Source organism: Gorilla gorilla, chromosome 5 (genome assembly GCF_029281585.2).
Source record: "Gorilla gorilla gorilla isolate KB3781 chromosome 5, NHGRI_mGorGor1-v2.1_pri, whole genome shotgun sequence".
Lineage (NCBI taxonomy): Eukaryota > Metazoa > Chordata > Mammalia > Primates > Hominidae > Gorilla > Gorilla gorilla.
This window is the reverse complement of record NC_073229.2, coordinates 114,069,760-114,084,749: the sequence shown is the minus strand read 5'-3', so window position 1 is coordinate 114,084,749 and position 14,990 is coordinate 114,069,760. Positions and strand designations below refer to the sequence as shown.

The window sequence follows — 14,990 nt, the reverse complement described above, 5'->3', positions numbered from 1 at the left end:
TCCCAGCACTTTGGGAAGCCGAGATGGGTGGATCGCCCGAGGTCAGGAGTTCAAGACCAGCCTCGCTAACACAAGGCTAAAAATACAAAAACACAAAAATTAGCGGGCTTGGTGGTGGGCACCTGTAATCCCAGCTACTTGGGAGGCTGAGGCAGGAGAATGGCTTGAACCCAGGAGGCGGAGGTTGCAGTGAGCCAAGATCGGCCAAGTAGCAACCAGCGGAGCAGCCTCATGGGTTGGCTAGTCAGTGCACATCACAGAGCACTCTCCCGGATGACTCAGGACCACTCGGAGGGCGGGCAGGGTGAGGAAGAGGTGCTGGCTTCTACCACTCCCAGGAAGCTCCTGCAGGGGCACAATCATGGCATCACCACTACTCATGAATCATCCCAGAAGGATACAAAAAAGGCATGCGAGTGTTTGCCAGTGTTTTAATCAATATTTTATTTCCATGCCATTGATGAATTAAAAATCCAACTGGTTCATCCTCAAGAAATGAACTGGTGACAGGAAAAGCCTGAAAAGTTTCTTGTCAACCTCTCCTTTATAGACAGGAAGCACATCTGACCTCAGGCTGAGCACAAAGCTCCAGTCCTGCTCTGGACCCATGTTTAAGGGGACAACTGCTACTGTTGCTGCCACTGCAGAGCTGGGGTACTCTCTTGCAAAATATCCCACCAGGCTGTGCTGGGACTGGGGAAGAGGTGACATATACCAATCCTCCTCCTCGAGGCAGAGCCGCTCTTGTCCCTAGATCTCCTCTGACGGTGTACAGCTCCTCCCTGCCTGAGCATCAGACCTCCCTCAAGCAGTGTGCCCAGGCAGGGTGAGAACCTGTCCCCAGCCCCCATAAGGGAAGGGTCTCCTGTGGAAGTGAGCTCAGGCTGGGAGCACCCTGAACAGGGTCCTTCGCCTGGTGGGTGTCTGCAGAGGGTGTGGGTCCCAAAGCGCTTCCTGCAGTTTGAGCTGACAAAGGCACAACTCTCCTCCTGCAGGTACCAGCTGCTCCTGATGCACTATTTTTTCATAATAGATGAAAGTTCTAGAAGCATGTTCTGAAAGAGATAGGAAACCAAAAAACAAAACAGACTCAAACGACTTGTAAGAGTCAGCCCTACCCACCCACCTGGGATTCTATATATGTTAAAAATCCTGGGGATCAAAGAGCTGCTGCAGACGGCAGCTGTCCCTGTGTTTCCCCACAGGTGAACGTCCACGTAAGAGGTGGTGCTCAATAGCATTATAGTGAAAACTCTGGATCCTTCCTGCTGCCTCCTCCACCTGTTGTGGTTTTTGTTGTTTTGTGCAAAAATTCAGGCCTAAAACTAAAAAGTCAATTTGTTCCTAAGCTCCATCTTAGTCCCCTGAAAATTAGCCAGATTTTTTTGATTTTACATAATATGGAAAGTGAAAACTAATTCAAATACAGAATTGTCTATTTTATAACAGTCTATCTCTGATGCTAAAAATATGCTAAACTCAGGAAGCCATGTGCCGGGAGAGCAAGGGGCAGCCATGGGTGTAGGAACAGGAGCTTGGGTTGAGGCAGACGCTGAGGGTCCAATTCCAGCTCACTTGCTCATCCAATAAATATTAATTCATCCCCTGCTTTGTCCCAAGGACCGTGTTTCACACAACCTAATTGTGTGACTTAGGACAAGTCACCATTTTTTTTTTTTTTGAGACGGAGTCTCGCTCAGTCACTAGGCTGGAGTATAGTGGCGTGATCTCGGCTCACTGCAACCTCCGCCTCCAGGGTTCAAGTGATTCTCCTGCCTCAACCTCCGGAGTAGCTGGGACTACAGGCGCGCACCACCACACCCAGCTAAGTTTTGTATTTTTAGTAGAGACGGGGTTTCACCATGTTGGCCAGGACGGTCTTGATCTGTTGACATCGTGATCCGCCCACTTCGGCCTCCCAAAGTGCAGGGATTACATGCGTGAGCCACCGTGCCTGGCCACAAGTCACCTATTTCCTTATCTGTAAAATGGTAATTAGCACGTGGCTACAGAGAGGAAGTCCACAGTGTGTCCAGACCATGATCCAGCCCTCAATAAAGTGGTGTCCTTCCTCATCTTCTTCACATTCTTTGGTAATTGTTAAATTGTGTAAAACTTCTCAGCCAAAAGGTTCAATAAATTATAACAATCCACCCTCCAAATATCCACCTCATAATCCTTGTTAATAATGTTGAGTTGGGCTGGGCACAGTGGCTCATGCCTGTAATCCCAGAACTTTGGAAGGCCGAGGCAGGAGGATCGTTTGAGCCCTGGAGTTCAAAGCTGCAGTGAATGAGGCCACTGCACTCCAGCCTGGGGGACAGAGTGAGATCCTATCTCTAAAAAAATTAAAGTAAAATAAATAATAATGTTGAGTTGAAAAATACCTTCCCAAACGAGACAACCTAGAAGGCAAAGAGATTTTTCATACTAAATATAAAATTACAAGTTTAAAGATGTCATAAACAGGGAAAAAAGACAAGCAGACTGGGAAAAAAGATCTTTCAATGTCTATATAGACAAGAGGTTAATATAATACCATACAAGAGCTCCTAGAAATCAGAAGAACAATAAATATCCCAACAGAAAAATAAACAATGACAATTCATGGTAGAAATACAGATAGCCAATAAACATATGAACGACCTTAGTAGTAATCACAGAAATGTAAATTAAAACAAAGAGAAATATTTTTAGTTCATCAGATGGGGAAGGGAGTAAGATAATGTCTGCTGTTGGCAAGAGTATGAGAAAATGGGTGCTATGCTGGTGAGAGGTTAGTTGGAATAGCCCTTCCTGAGCAAAAACTGGCAGCATGTATCAAAACGAAATGTAGCCAGGTCTGGGGGCTCATGCCTGTATTCCCAGTGCTTTGGGAGACCAAAGTGAGAGGACAGCTTGAGCCCAGGAAGTCGAGACTACAGTGAACTATGATTGCACCACTGCACTCCAGCTTGGGCGACAGAGCAAGACCATGCCTCTAAAAAAAAAAACCAAAATGAGCTGGGCACAATGGTTCATGCCTGTAATCCAAGCACTTTGGGAGGCCAAGGTGGGGGGATCACTTGAGGTCAGGAGTTTGAGACCAGCCTGGCCAACATGGAGAAACCCCACCTCTACTGAAAATACAAAAATCAGCCGGGTATGGTGGTGCATGCCTGTAATCCCATCTACTCAGGAGTCTGAGGCAGAAGAATCACTTCAACCCAGGAGGCAGAGGTTGCAGTGAGCCAAGATCGTGCCATTGCACTCCAGCCTGGGTGAGAGAGTAAGACTCTGTCTCAAAAATACACACATACACAAAACACACACACAAAAAAATGTGCATGTCCATTAAAACCAACAATTCCATTTCTAGGTAACTATCAAAGATACATGCAGGAAACATTAAATGCAACATTGTAGTAGGAAAAAAAGAAACAGCCTAAATGGCCATCAGATATCTATGGCTCATCATACCATGGAAAAGTATGAGCTGAGATAAACACCAAGGCAACTCTATAGGGACTGACAAAGATGCTTGAGATAGATCATTAAGTGAGCAAGAGCAAACTGCAGAGACATTTCCAGAGTATGGTCACATTTATATTTTAAAAAACAAACAATAGGCTGGGGGGCTTCAAGAAGGCTGACTACATGCATATGGTACTCGCCTCTTCCATAAAAAGGAAGCAAAATAGCAAGTAGATAATCACACTTCAAACAGATCATCTAAGAGAGAGCATTGGAATTCAACAGAGGAATGGGAAACACCAAAAGCAAGGAAGGAGAGGGAAGCAAAACAGCCTGCTCATCCAGGATTGGCTGGGATCCTGGAGAGGCCCCTTAAAGTGGGGAAAGGGTAAGTGAGAGACCCCCAGCAATCTACATTTCCACCACTGACTCTTAGCTGTAGGAGAGCCCCTCAACCTTCAACCCCAAGGGCCCTGAGACTAACGTAAGGAGCTGCCTGGAAACTGAACGGCAGCACTGCTCCAGAGAGGGAGCTCATGCTGTGTCCCACACACTACCAAGCCCTAAGCAGCAGCAGCATGGCACCATTTTAAGAGCCCAGCCCCCTCCACACTGGGGCTAGGCAGGAGCCACTGACAACAACCACCCAACTGCACCCCCAGCAGAGAGGCAGCCAGGCATTTTCACATGCCCTGAGGACAAATTCCACTGCCTGCAATGGCAGCGCTGTGAACTGCTATGGTGCCCCAGCTGCTCTCACTGAAAGCAACCCTGGCCTCCCCAGTAGCAGGGCCACAGTGCAATTGCTGCTGTCCCTACCTGAGCATTCCACTGGCAGCCTGGGGATCACCCCACCCCTGTCTATCACAGCCAGCACCTGTACACATCACCAGGGGGCCTGAGGGCAGGTCTACCCAGCCCAGCTCTAACCCTCAGCCCAGTACCTGAGTATTCCATCTCAGGGTGTGGAAGTTGCCCAGCCCAGTCCACCACCACTGACACCTAAGCATTCCTCCCATAGTCTCTGGTCAGGCCCACCCAATCTCCCATTACCACTACAGCTGGCACCCACCCACATATACCACCTATAGGCCTAGGGACTGGCCTTCCCAGACCATTGCAGCCACCACCAACACCACTGCAGACCACTTGGATCCCTAAGAGTTATCCCACCACTGCAATTGCCATCATCCACACCAGGCCTGCTGCTAAGGGGCTCAAGAACCTGCCCACCCACCTAGCCCATTGCTGCTATTCCCGCCACCCAAGCAAGCCACCTGGAGGCCCAAGAATTGGCCTGATTGGACACACTAATACCTGTGCCAGCATAAGCAACGCTGGGGTGCAAGAACAGGCACGCCCAGCCCACTGCTGTCACCACTGGGGCCTAAAGACTGGCCCACCTACTGGCCTAGCCCACAGCCAAACTTCAACATAGCCTCCACTAATAATCACACCATGAGCCACCAAGAAAATCACAGGCAACACTGACACTGTTTACAGCCGAAGAAATCATACAGAGACTACTCCAGCACATGCACCAAGAATCAAAGTGCCCTACCCAAACAACCACAGATACATTTTCAGGAAAAAGTCTCCCCTGTGAAAGCAAATTCAAAGACTAGAAAAAGCAACTTTTACAACAGATGCACAGATACCCATGTAAGGACACAAGAAACATGAAAAAGCAAACAAATATGACACCTCCAAAGGAACACAATAATTCTCCAGTAACAAATCCCAATCAAAAAGAAATTTATGAAATCTCAGAAAAAGAATTCAAAATATTGACATTAAGAAGCTCAGTGAAATATAAGAGAATACTGAAAAACAATACAAAGAAATCAGAAAAAGAATGCAAGATACAAATGAGAAGTTTACTAAAGATATAGACATCATAAAAAAACAACCAAAAATTCTTGAACTGAAGAACTCATTGAATGAAACACAGAATACATTCAAAAGCTTCAGCAATAGACTAGATCAAGCAGAAGAAAGAAACTTAGAATTTGCAGGCAGGTCTTTTGAAATAACCCAGTCAGACAAAAATAAAGAAAAAATACTTTTAAAAAATGAGCAAAGTCCATGTGATATATAGGACACCAATAAAGTGACAAAATGTTCAAATTTTCAATGTCCCCAGAAGGTGAAGGGGTAATGAAAACATTAGAAAACCTATTTAACAAAATAATACATGAAAACTTCCCAAATCTAGCAAAAGATTTAGACATCCAGATTCAGGAAGCCCAGAGATCCCCAAATAGATACAATTCAAGAAGGTGTTCTCCATGGCACACTATAGTCAAACTGCCAAAAGTCAAAGACAAAGAGAGAATTCTAAAAACAGCAAGAGAAAAGTGTCTAGCACTTACAAAGGAGCCCCCATCAGACTAATGGCAGATTTCTCAGCAGAAACCTTACAAGCAAGGAGAGAATAGGATGATATAGTCAAAGTGCTGAAAGAAAAAAACTGCCAGCAGGCCAAGTGCGGTGGCTTGCACCTGTAATCCAAGCACTTTGGGAGGCCAAGGTGGGTGAACTACTTGAGTTCACAAGTTTGAGACCAGCCTGGGCAACATGGGGAGACCCCATCTCTACAAAAAAATGCAAAAATTAGCCAGGCCTGGTGGCACATGCCTGTAGTCCCAGCTACTCAGGAGGCTGAGATGGGGGGATGGCTTGGGCCCAGCAAGGCAACGGTTGCAGTGGGCTGAGATGGCACCACTGCACTCCAGCCTGGGTGAGAGAGTCAGACCTTGTCTCAAAAAAAAAACAAAAACAAAAACAAAACAAAACAAAATGTCAACCAGAGATACCAACCTGGCAAAGATATTCTTCATAAATGAAGGAGGAATAAAGTCTTTCTTGGACAAGCAAAAGCTGAGGGAATTCATCACCACTAGACTTTCCCTATAGAACTGCTTAAGATAGTCCCATACCAAAAAGTGAAAGAATAATATGAAAATCATGAAAATGTAAATACCCCTGGTCAAGCAAGCACACAAACAAGGAAGAGAAAAGACTCAAATGTTACCACTACAGAATACCACCAAACCACAATGATAAACAATAAGAAAGGAACAAAGGATATACAAAACAACCAGAACTTAATTAATAAAATGACAAGAATAAGCCCTCACATATCAATAATAACCTTGAGTGTAACAGATTAAACTTTCTACTTAAAAGATACAGAATGGCTGAATGTATTTTAAAAACATGACCCAACTATATGCTGCCTAAAGAAACTCATGTCACAGTTGAGATGATACACATAGACTGAAAGTAGAGGGATGGAAAAAGATATTCCATGTAAATGGAAACCAAAAGTAAGCAGGAGTAGCTATGTTTATGGCTGATAAAATATATTTTAAGTGAAAACAGTAAAAAGAGACAAAGAAAGTCATTATATAATGATAAAGGGATCAACTGCAAGAGCATGTAACAATTCTAAATATATATGCATCCAACACAGGAGCACCCAAATACATAAATCAAATATTATTAGATTTTAAAAGAAAGGGAGATAGACTCCAATACAGTATTAGTTGGAGAATTCAACACCCCACTCTCAGTATTAGACAAATAACCTAGACAGAAAATTAATGAAGAAACATTGGATGTAAGCTTAACGTTAGACCAAATGGACCTCACAGACATTTATATAACAGACATTTCATCCACCAGCTACAGAATACACATTTTTCTTATCAGCACATGGAATATTTTCCAGGATAAACCATATTTTAGAACACAAAATAAGTCTCAACAAATTTTTCAAATATCTAGTATCTTCTCAGACCACAATGGAATAAAATAGAAATTATTTAACAATAACAAGAGGAACTTTGGAAACTATATAAACACATGGAAATTAAACAAAATGCTCCTGAATGAGCAAAGGGTCAAGGAAGAAATTAAGGAGAAAATTAAAAAGTTTTTGAAACAAATGAAAATTGAAACACAGCATACCAAAACCTTTGGGATTCAACAAAAGCAGTGCTAAGAGGGAAGTTTATAGCAATAAACACTTACATTAAAAAGTAGAAAGGTTTTAAATAACCTAATGATGCACTTCAAGGAACTGGAAAAGCAAGAACAAATGAAACCCAAAATTAGTAGAAGGAAAGACATAATAAACATCAGAGCAGTGGGCCATGCACACTGCTGTAATCCTAGTACTTCAGGAGGCTGAGGCAAGAGGATCACCTGAGACCAGTTCAAGACCAATCTGGTCACATAGCAAGACTCCATCTCTACAATAAATTAAAATTAGTCAGGCATTGTGGCACAACCCTGTAATCCCAGCTACTCAGAAGGCTGAGATGGAAAGGTTGCTTGAGCCCAGGAATTCAAGGTTATAGTGAGGTATGATCATACCACTGCACGCTGGATGACAAAGCAAGACTTTCTGTAAAAGCAAAAACAAAACAAAACAAAAACCCATCACTAATCATCAGTGAAATGCAAATCAAAACCACAATGAGATATCATCTTACCCCAATTAGAATGGCTACTATTAAAAAAACAGAAAACAAACAAATAGATGCTGGTGAGGATGTGGAAAAAAGGGAACTTTTATACACGTTGGCAGGATTGTAAATTAGCATGGCCGCTATGGAAAACAGTATGGAGGTTTCTCAAAAACCTTAAAGCAGAGCTACCATATGATCCAGCAGCCCCACTACTGGATAGTTATCCAAAGAAAATCAAAAGGATACCTGCACTCCCATGTTTATCGCAGCACTATTCACAATATGAAATCAACCCAAGTGTCCATCAACAGACAAATGAATGAAGAAAATGTGGTATATGTACACAATGGAATACTATCAGACCATAAAAAAGAATAAAATCATGTTATTTGCAGAAACATGGGTGGAACTGGAGGTCATTATGTTAAGTGAAATAAGGCAGGCACAGAAAGGTAAATACCACGTTCTCACTCAGGTAAGAGCTATAAACGTTGATGTCATTGAGGTAGAGAGTGGAATGATAGATACCAGAGGCTGGAAAGGGTATGTGGGTGGGAGGGGGGTGGAGACAGATTGGTCAACAGGTATACACATACAGTTAGATAGAAAGTTCTAATGTCTGATAGCAGAGCAGGGTGACTATACAATGCATTATATAATTCCGAGTAGCTAAAAGAGAGAACTTGAAATATTTCCAATACATAGAAATGATAACTATTCAAGGTGATGGATACCCCAATACCCTGAAATGATCATTATACATTCTATGATGCAACAAAATATCACATGTGCCTCATGAATATGTAAAACATTACATATCACTTAAAAATATTTTTTAATAAAAATAAAAAACAGGCTGAGCGCAGTGGCTCACACCTGTAATCCCAGCACTTTGGGAGGCCAAATCACTTGAGGCCAGGATTTCGATACCAGCCTGGACAACACGGTGAAAGCTCATCTCTACTAAAAATACAAAAATTAGCCAGGCATGGTGGCAGGTGCCTGTAATCCCAGCTATTTGGGAGGCTGAGACAGGAGAATTGCTTGAAACCTGGAGGCAGAGGTTGCAGTGAGCCGAGATTGGGCCACTGCACTCCAGCCTGGGTAACAGAGCAAGACTCTGTCTCTAAATAAATAAATAAAATAAAATAACAAACAATAAATATGCGTGGACATATATTTGTCTTCAAGGATTGATTATGAAGGCACTGAGGAAAGTACCAGTGACACACCCTATGGTGTTCACAGAGGACAGAGGTTGCCTTGGGGGAAAAAAGTAGAGGTTGAGTCCAGATGAGAACAAGAGGAGATGAACTTTCCCACGGTCAGGTTCACATTTTACTCTATGTTATTTTATATTGTTTGAATTTATTTAAATTAGCATGTATTACTTTAATGTGAAAAACAATAATTCTTTTAAAAACTGTCGTTCTTCCAAATCAGTAAGAGTTGTACCCCTGGTCTGAGCCACCCTCATAGCTCACTGAACCACTGCACAGTCTCCTACCTGATCTCCCTTATTCTACTCTTACCGCTACAATTGATTCTCCAAAAAGAGTGATTGGTTTTTATAACATATGTATCAGCCCATGACTATCCCTGTGCTATCCAACTCAAATTTCTATTCACGGTCTCAAAGGCCTACACATCAGGACCCTGCCCATTCCAACCTCATCCCTATCCCTCCCCTTCCTGGTCACCGCCACAAGAGTGATCTCCTTCTGTAGTTCCAGAGAGCAGAGGACCTTTGCACTTACCGGTCCCTCTGCCTGAGAGGCCCCATCCACCCAGGACTTCAGCACCTTTTCAAGAGCCCACCTCTGATAACCTCATCTAAAGTAATACCATCTACTTCCCAGTGTCCCTTTGTCCACATCACTGTGTTGTTTTCTCCTAGCACCTAAAACTATGTGAAGTTGCTTTAAATATTTGTTTATTTTTCTCTACTGTGAGAAAAGGGACTGTGTTGTCCTGTGAGCTGTTATATCCCAGCACCCAGCATCCAGTGCCTGGTACCTAGTAAGCATTCAAAAAACACTTCACGGGCCAGGCTCACACTTGTAATACCAGCACTTGGGAGGTCGAGGTGGGTGGATTACTTGAGCCCAGAAGTTCAAAGCTACAGTGAGCCATGATCATGCCACTGCCCTGGAGCCTGGGCGACAGAGCAAGACGCTGTCTCAAAAGAAACAAAAATAAAAAATTAATTAAGAAAGAAAGAACAGATTTGGGGGTGGTAAGAAGACAAAAATAAAACAGAAAATTTCTCTTTTTGGCCTATACATTTCTATGTTGCCTGAATTTTTACAATTTAAACACTTATTTGCACAAAATAAATATTAAGGAAACGAGTTTCTTTTTTAAAACTGTAGGCTAGGTACTACAGATTATATGGTATTGGGAAGGGGAAAGTGTTTTTCTATGTTTCTAGGAGCAAGTCTTCTCAGTACATTCTTCATCTCCCTAACATCCTAAAAGATTGGAAGAGTTCACAGGGCAACTTTCTTCCTAATGCCAAAATCTCCTTCCTCTACAGCCACAGTTCTGAACTCTGGCTGCAAATTAGAATCACCTGGGAGAGGCCAGGAGTGGTGGCTCACGCCTGTAATCCCAGCACTTTGGGAGGCCGAGGTGGGCAGATCACGAGCTCAGGAGATCGAGCCCATCCTGGCTAACACGGTGACACCCCGTCTCTACTAAAAAATACAAAAAAAATTAGCCGGGCGTGGTGGCGGGCGCCTGTAGTCCCAGCTACTCCGGAGGCTGAGGCAGGAGAATGGCGTGAACCCGGGAGGCGGAGCTTGCAGTGAGCCGAGATCGCAACACTGCACTCCAGCCTGGGCGACAGAGTGAAGACTCCGTCTCAAAAAAAAAAAAAAATCACCTGGGAGCTTTACAAAACAGAAAGAAAAAAGGAAGGAAGGAAAGAAAGAGGAAAAGAAGGGAGGAAGGAAGGAAGGAAGGAGAAAGAATGAAAGAACGAAAGAAAAAGAAAGAGAGAAAAAGGAGGGAGGGAGGAAGAAAGGGAGGGAAGGAGGGAGGGAAGGAGGGAGGGAGGGAGGGAGGCAGGAAAGAAAAGGAAAGAAAATCATGGCTCTATCAGATAGCTTTCTGACCTTCTAAAACACAATGGATTCCTTTCACAGGACAATTCTGTGTAAGAAACAGCGTAAGCGGCCAAACAACTGGTTCTATCAGTAGTCATTTCACTCTGAAATGTCAACTGCTGTAATCAGAATGTATCTGGCTGAGTAATAGAAATTCTGCCATCTTGAACCTAATGCAACATAACAGGTAGTTTACAGTTCATTTATTGAAAGTAGAGGATTATTATCCTTTGTTTGTTACACTAATTTCTTTTTTTCTCTTCTCCTTTTTTTTTTTTTTTTTTTTTTTAAGAGACAGGATCTCACTGTGTTGCCAAGGCTGGGCTTGAATTCCTGACCTCAAGCCATCCTCCCAGCTTGGCCTCCCGAAGTGCTGGGATTACAGGCATGAGTCACCGCACCTAGCCCCTTACACTAATTTCTAATGAAAGATCCGTCTGTTTACAAGAAGCACCATGTGTCAGCCACTGGTCTGTGGAGTTGAGAGCTGCGGCCTCAATTCCCAAGTGTTTCCATCATTTGGGGAGTGAAGTGAGCTGTCATCTCTGTAAAAAGCTTGGGAAAAGGTGACCATAATTAGGAAAGCTCTGTGGTCAAAGGCATTATTTATAATTCCTAGAAACATAAAGAACAAAGAAGAAAGAAAAAAAATGAAATAAGAAAGAGGGCTCCAGTCTGTAAATATAAGGAGCTTAGAAGTAACCACTCTGCCCTAGCAATAAGTAGAAATCTGAACAAACTAAAAAGTCAGCAATTCTTCTTAGATTTGTTAGAGAAGAGAGGTTACTGGACAAACCACTGCCTTCAAAATTAGAAAGTCTAGGGTGCAAAAGATTAAGACCCAGTCATAGGACTATAGAATGTTTCCCCTCCCCCCATACTTACCACCACACCACTAAAGGTCTACTTACCAGAGTCTTTTCTCTTTTCTTTTCTTGAGATAGGGTCTCACTCTGTCCCCCAGGCTGGAGTGCAGTGGCACAGTCCCAACTACTTGGAAGGCTGAGGTAGGAGAATTGCATGAGCCTGGGAGGTCGAGGTGGCAGTAAGCCATGACCATGTCACTGCACTCCAGCCTGGGGGACAGAGTGAGACCCTGTCTCAAGGGAAAAAAAAAAGAAAGAGAGACAGGGTTTTGCTATGTTGCCCAAGCTGCTCTCGAGCTCCTGAGCTCAAGGGATCCACCTGCCTTGGCCTCCCAAAGCACTGACATTACAGGTGTAAGCCACCACACCCAGCCCCACATTCTTTTCATCTCTACAAAATATTCACATTTCAACAAAAAAGCACAAAGCATACTAAAGGGCAAAAAACGCAGTTTGAAGAGACCCAACGAGCATCAGAATCAGAGTCAGACAGGGCACAAATGTTGGAATTATCACACCAGGAATTTAAAAGTATGACTAATATGCTAAGGGCTCTAATGGAAAAAGTAGACAAGATATAAGAACAGGTAGATAATGTAAGTTAGGAGATGAAAAGCCTAAGAAAGAATCACAGAAAAGTGCTAGAGATCAAAAACACTGCAACAGAAATAAAGAATGCCTTTGATGGGCTCATTAGTAGACTGGACATGGCTGAGGAAAGAATCTCTGAGCTTGAGGATATAAAAATAGAAACTTCCAGGACTGAAAAACAAAGATTAAAAAAGACTAAAACAAACAAAAGCAAAATAGAACAGAATACCCAAGAACTGTGGGACAATTACAACAGGTATAACACACATATAAACCAGAAGGAGAAGAAACAGAGAAAGGAAGACAAGAAATATTTGAAGCTATAATACTAATAAGCTCCCAAATCTGATGTCAGACACCAAACCACACATCCAGGAAGTCCAGAAAACACCAAATGGGATATATGCCAAAAAAAAAACTACTTCTAGGCTTATCATATTCAAACTTCAGAAAATCAAAGAGGAAAAAAGTCTTGAAAGAAGACAGAGAGAAAAAAAAACACTTTCCCTACAGAGGAGCAAATATAAGAACTATATTTAACTTCTCATAAACGATACAAGCAAGAAGACAGGAGAATGAAATAGTTAAAGCATTGAGAGGAAAACACCACACCACCAATCTAGAATTCTCTACCCTGAGAATTATCCTTCAAAGTGAAGGAGAAGGCCAGGCGCAGTGGCCTGTAATCCCAGCACTTTGCGAGGCCAAGGCAGGCGAATCGCTTGAAGTCAAGAGTTCAAAACCAACCTGGCCAACTTGGTGAAACCCCATCTCTATTAAAAATACAGAAATTAGCCAGGTATGGTGGCACACACCTGTGATCCCAACTACTTGGGAAGCTGAGGCAGGAGAATCGCTTTTTGGGAAGCTGAGGCAGGAGAATCGCTTGAACCCAAGAGGTGGAGGTTGCAATGAGCCGAGATCACACCACCGCATTCCAGCCTGGGCAACAGAACGAGACTCTGTCTCAGAAAACAAACAAACAAAAAAAAGTGAAGGAGAAGTAAAGACTTTCTTGGCCAAATAAGAATTGTAGGAATGTGTGGCCAGTAGCCCTGCCTTGTAAGAAATGTTAAAAAAGAGTCCTTCAGAGAGAAAAAAAATGATATAGGTCAGAAACTCAGATCTACATAAAGAAAGGGAAAACATTAGATAGGAAATAAGAGAAGGTAAAATAAGAACTTGTATCTTTCATATTCTTAAGAATAGTGTACTGACACACATATGTATGTTCATATGTTTATGTATGTATGAAATGAGTGACAGCAATAATATAAGGACAGGAGGGAGGCATTAGGAATTTTTTTATTAAATGGTAGTTATACTACCATAAAGTGGCATAGTGTTATCTGAAAGCGAACTTGGATTAGTTGTAAATGCGTATTGCAAACTCTAGGACAACCACCAAAAAAAGTTTTAAAGGAAGTATAATTAATACGTTAAGGAAGGAGAGAAAGGCTGGGCTCAGTGGCTCACGCCTGTAATCCCAACCCTTTGGGAGGCTGAGGTGGGTGGATCATGATCGTGGTCAGGAGTTCAAGACCAACCTGACCAAAATGGTGAAACCCCATCTCTACTAAAAATACAAAAATTAGCCGGGTTTGGTGGTGCATGCCTGTAATCCCAGCTACTCAGGAGGCTGAGTCAGGAGAATCGCATGAACCCTGGAGGCGGAGGTTGCAGTGGGCCGAGATCGTGCCACTGCACTCCAGCCTGGGGGAAAGAGAGAGAGACTCTGTCTCAAAGAAAACAAAAAAAGAAAGAAAGGAGAGAAAATGATGCCAGGCATGGTGGCTCATGCCTGTAATCCCAGCACTTTGGGAGGCTGAGGCAGGTGGATCACCTGAGGTCAGGAGTTCGAGACCAGCCTGGCCAACATGGTGAAACCCCATCTCTACTAAAAATACAAAAATTAGCCAGGCGTGGTGGTGTATGCCTGTAACCCCAGTTACTCGGGAGGCTGAGGCAGGAGAATCACTTGAACTGGGAGGTGGAGGTTGTAGTGAGCCAAGATTACACCACTGCACCTGCACTCCAGCCTGGGTGAGACAGCGAGACTCCATCTCAAAAAAAAAAGGAAAGGAGAGAAAATGAAATCATATAGAGTGCTCAATTAAAACCACAAGAGGCAGAAAAGGTGTGCATGACAAAAACAGGAGCAAAGAACAAGGGCAACAAATGGAAAATAGTAATAAATATACTAAATATTAATGTCATTATATCAATAATCACTTTTCATGCCAGTCATCTAAATACACAAAATACAGAGATTGTCAGAGTGGATCAAAAAACAAGACACAGATGGGGCATGATGGCTCACACATGTAATCCCAGCACTTTGGGAAGGCCAAGGAAGGAGGATCATTTGAACCCAAGAGTTCAAGACTAGACTGGGAAACATAATGATAACCCATCTCTACAAAAAAAAAAATTAAAAATTAGCTGTGCCGGAAGCGGTGGCTCACGCCTGTAATCCCAGCACTTTGGGAGCAGAGGCG

The 14,990-nt window shown here is 43.0% G+C and overlaps 1 protein-coding gene across 1 annotated transcript in view; it reads right to left on the bottom strand.

The window, feature by feature from the left end:
* Positions 1 to 422: 422 nt before the first annotated feature.
* Positions 423 to 14,990, bottom strand: part of GJA10 (gap junction protein alpha 10) — a 32,921-nt gene continuing 18,353 nt past the window's right edge. Inside the window, exon 3 of the mRNA XM_019028968.3 lies at positions 423 to 1,055. Coding sequence (XP_018884513.1) covers positions 1,017 to 1,055 — 39 coding nt within the window. The 3' untranslated portion in view covers positions 423 to 1,016. The remainder of the gene's footprint in view (positions 1,056 to 14,990) is intronic.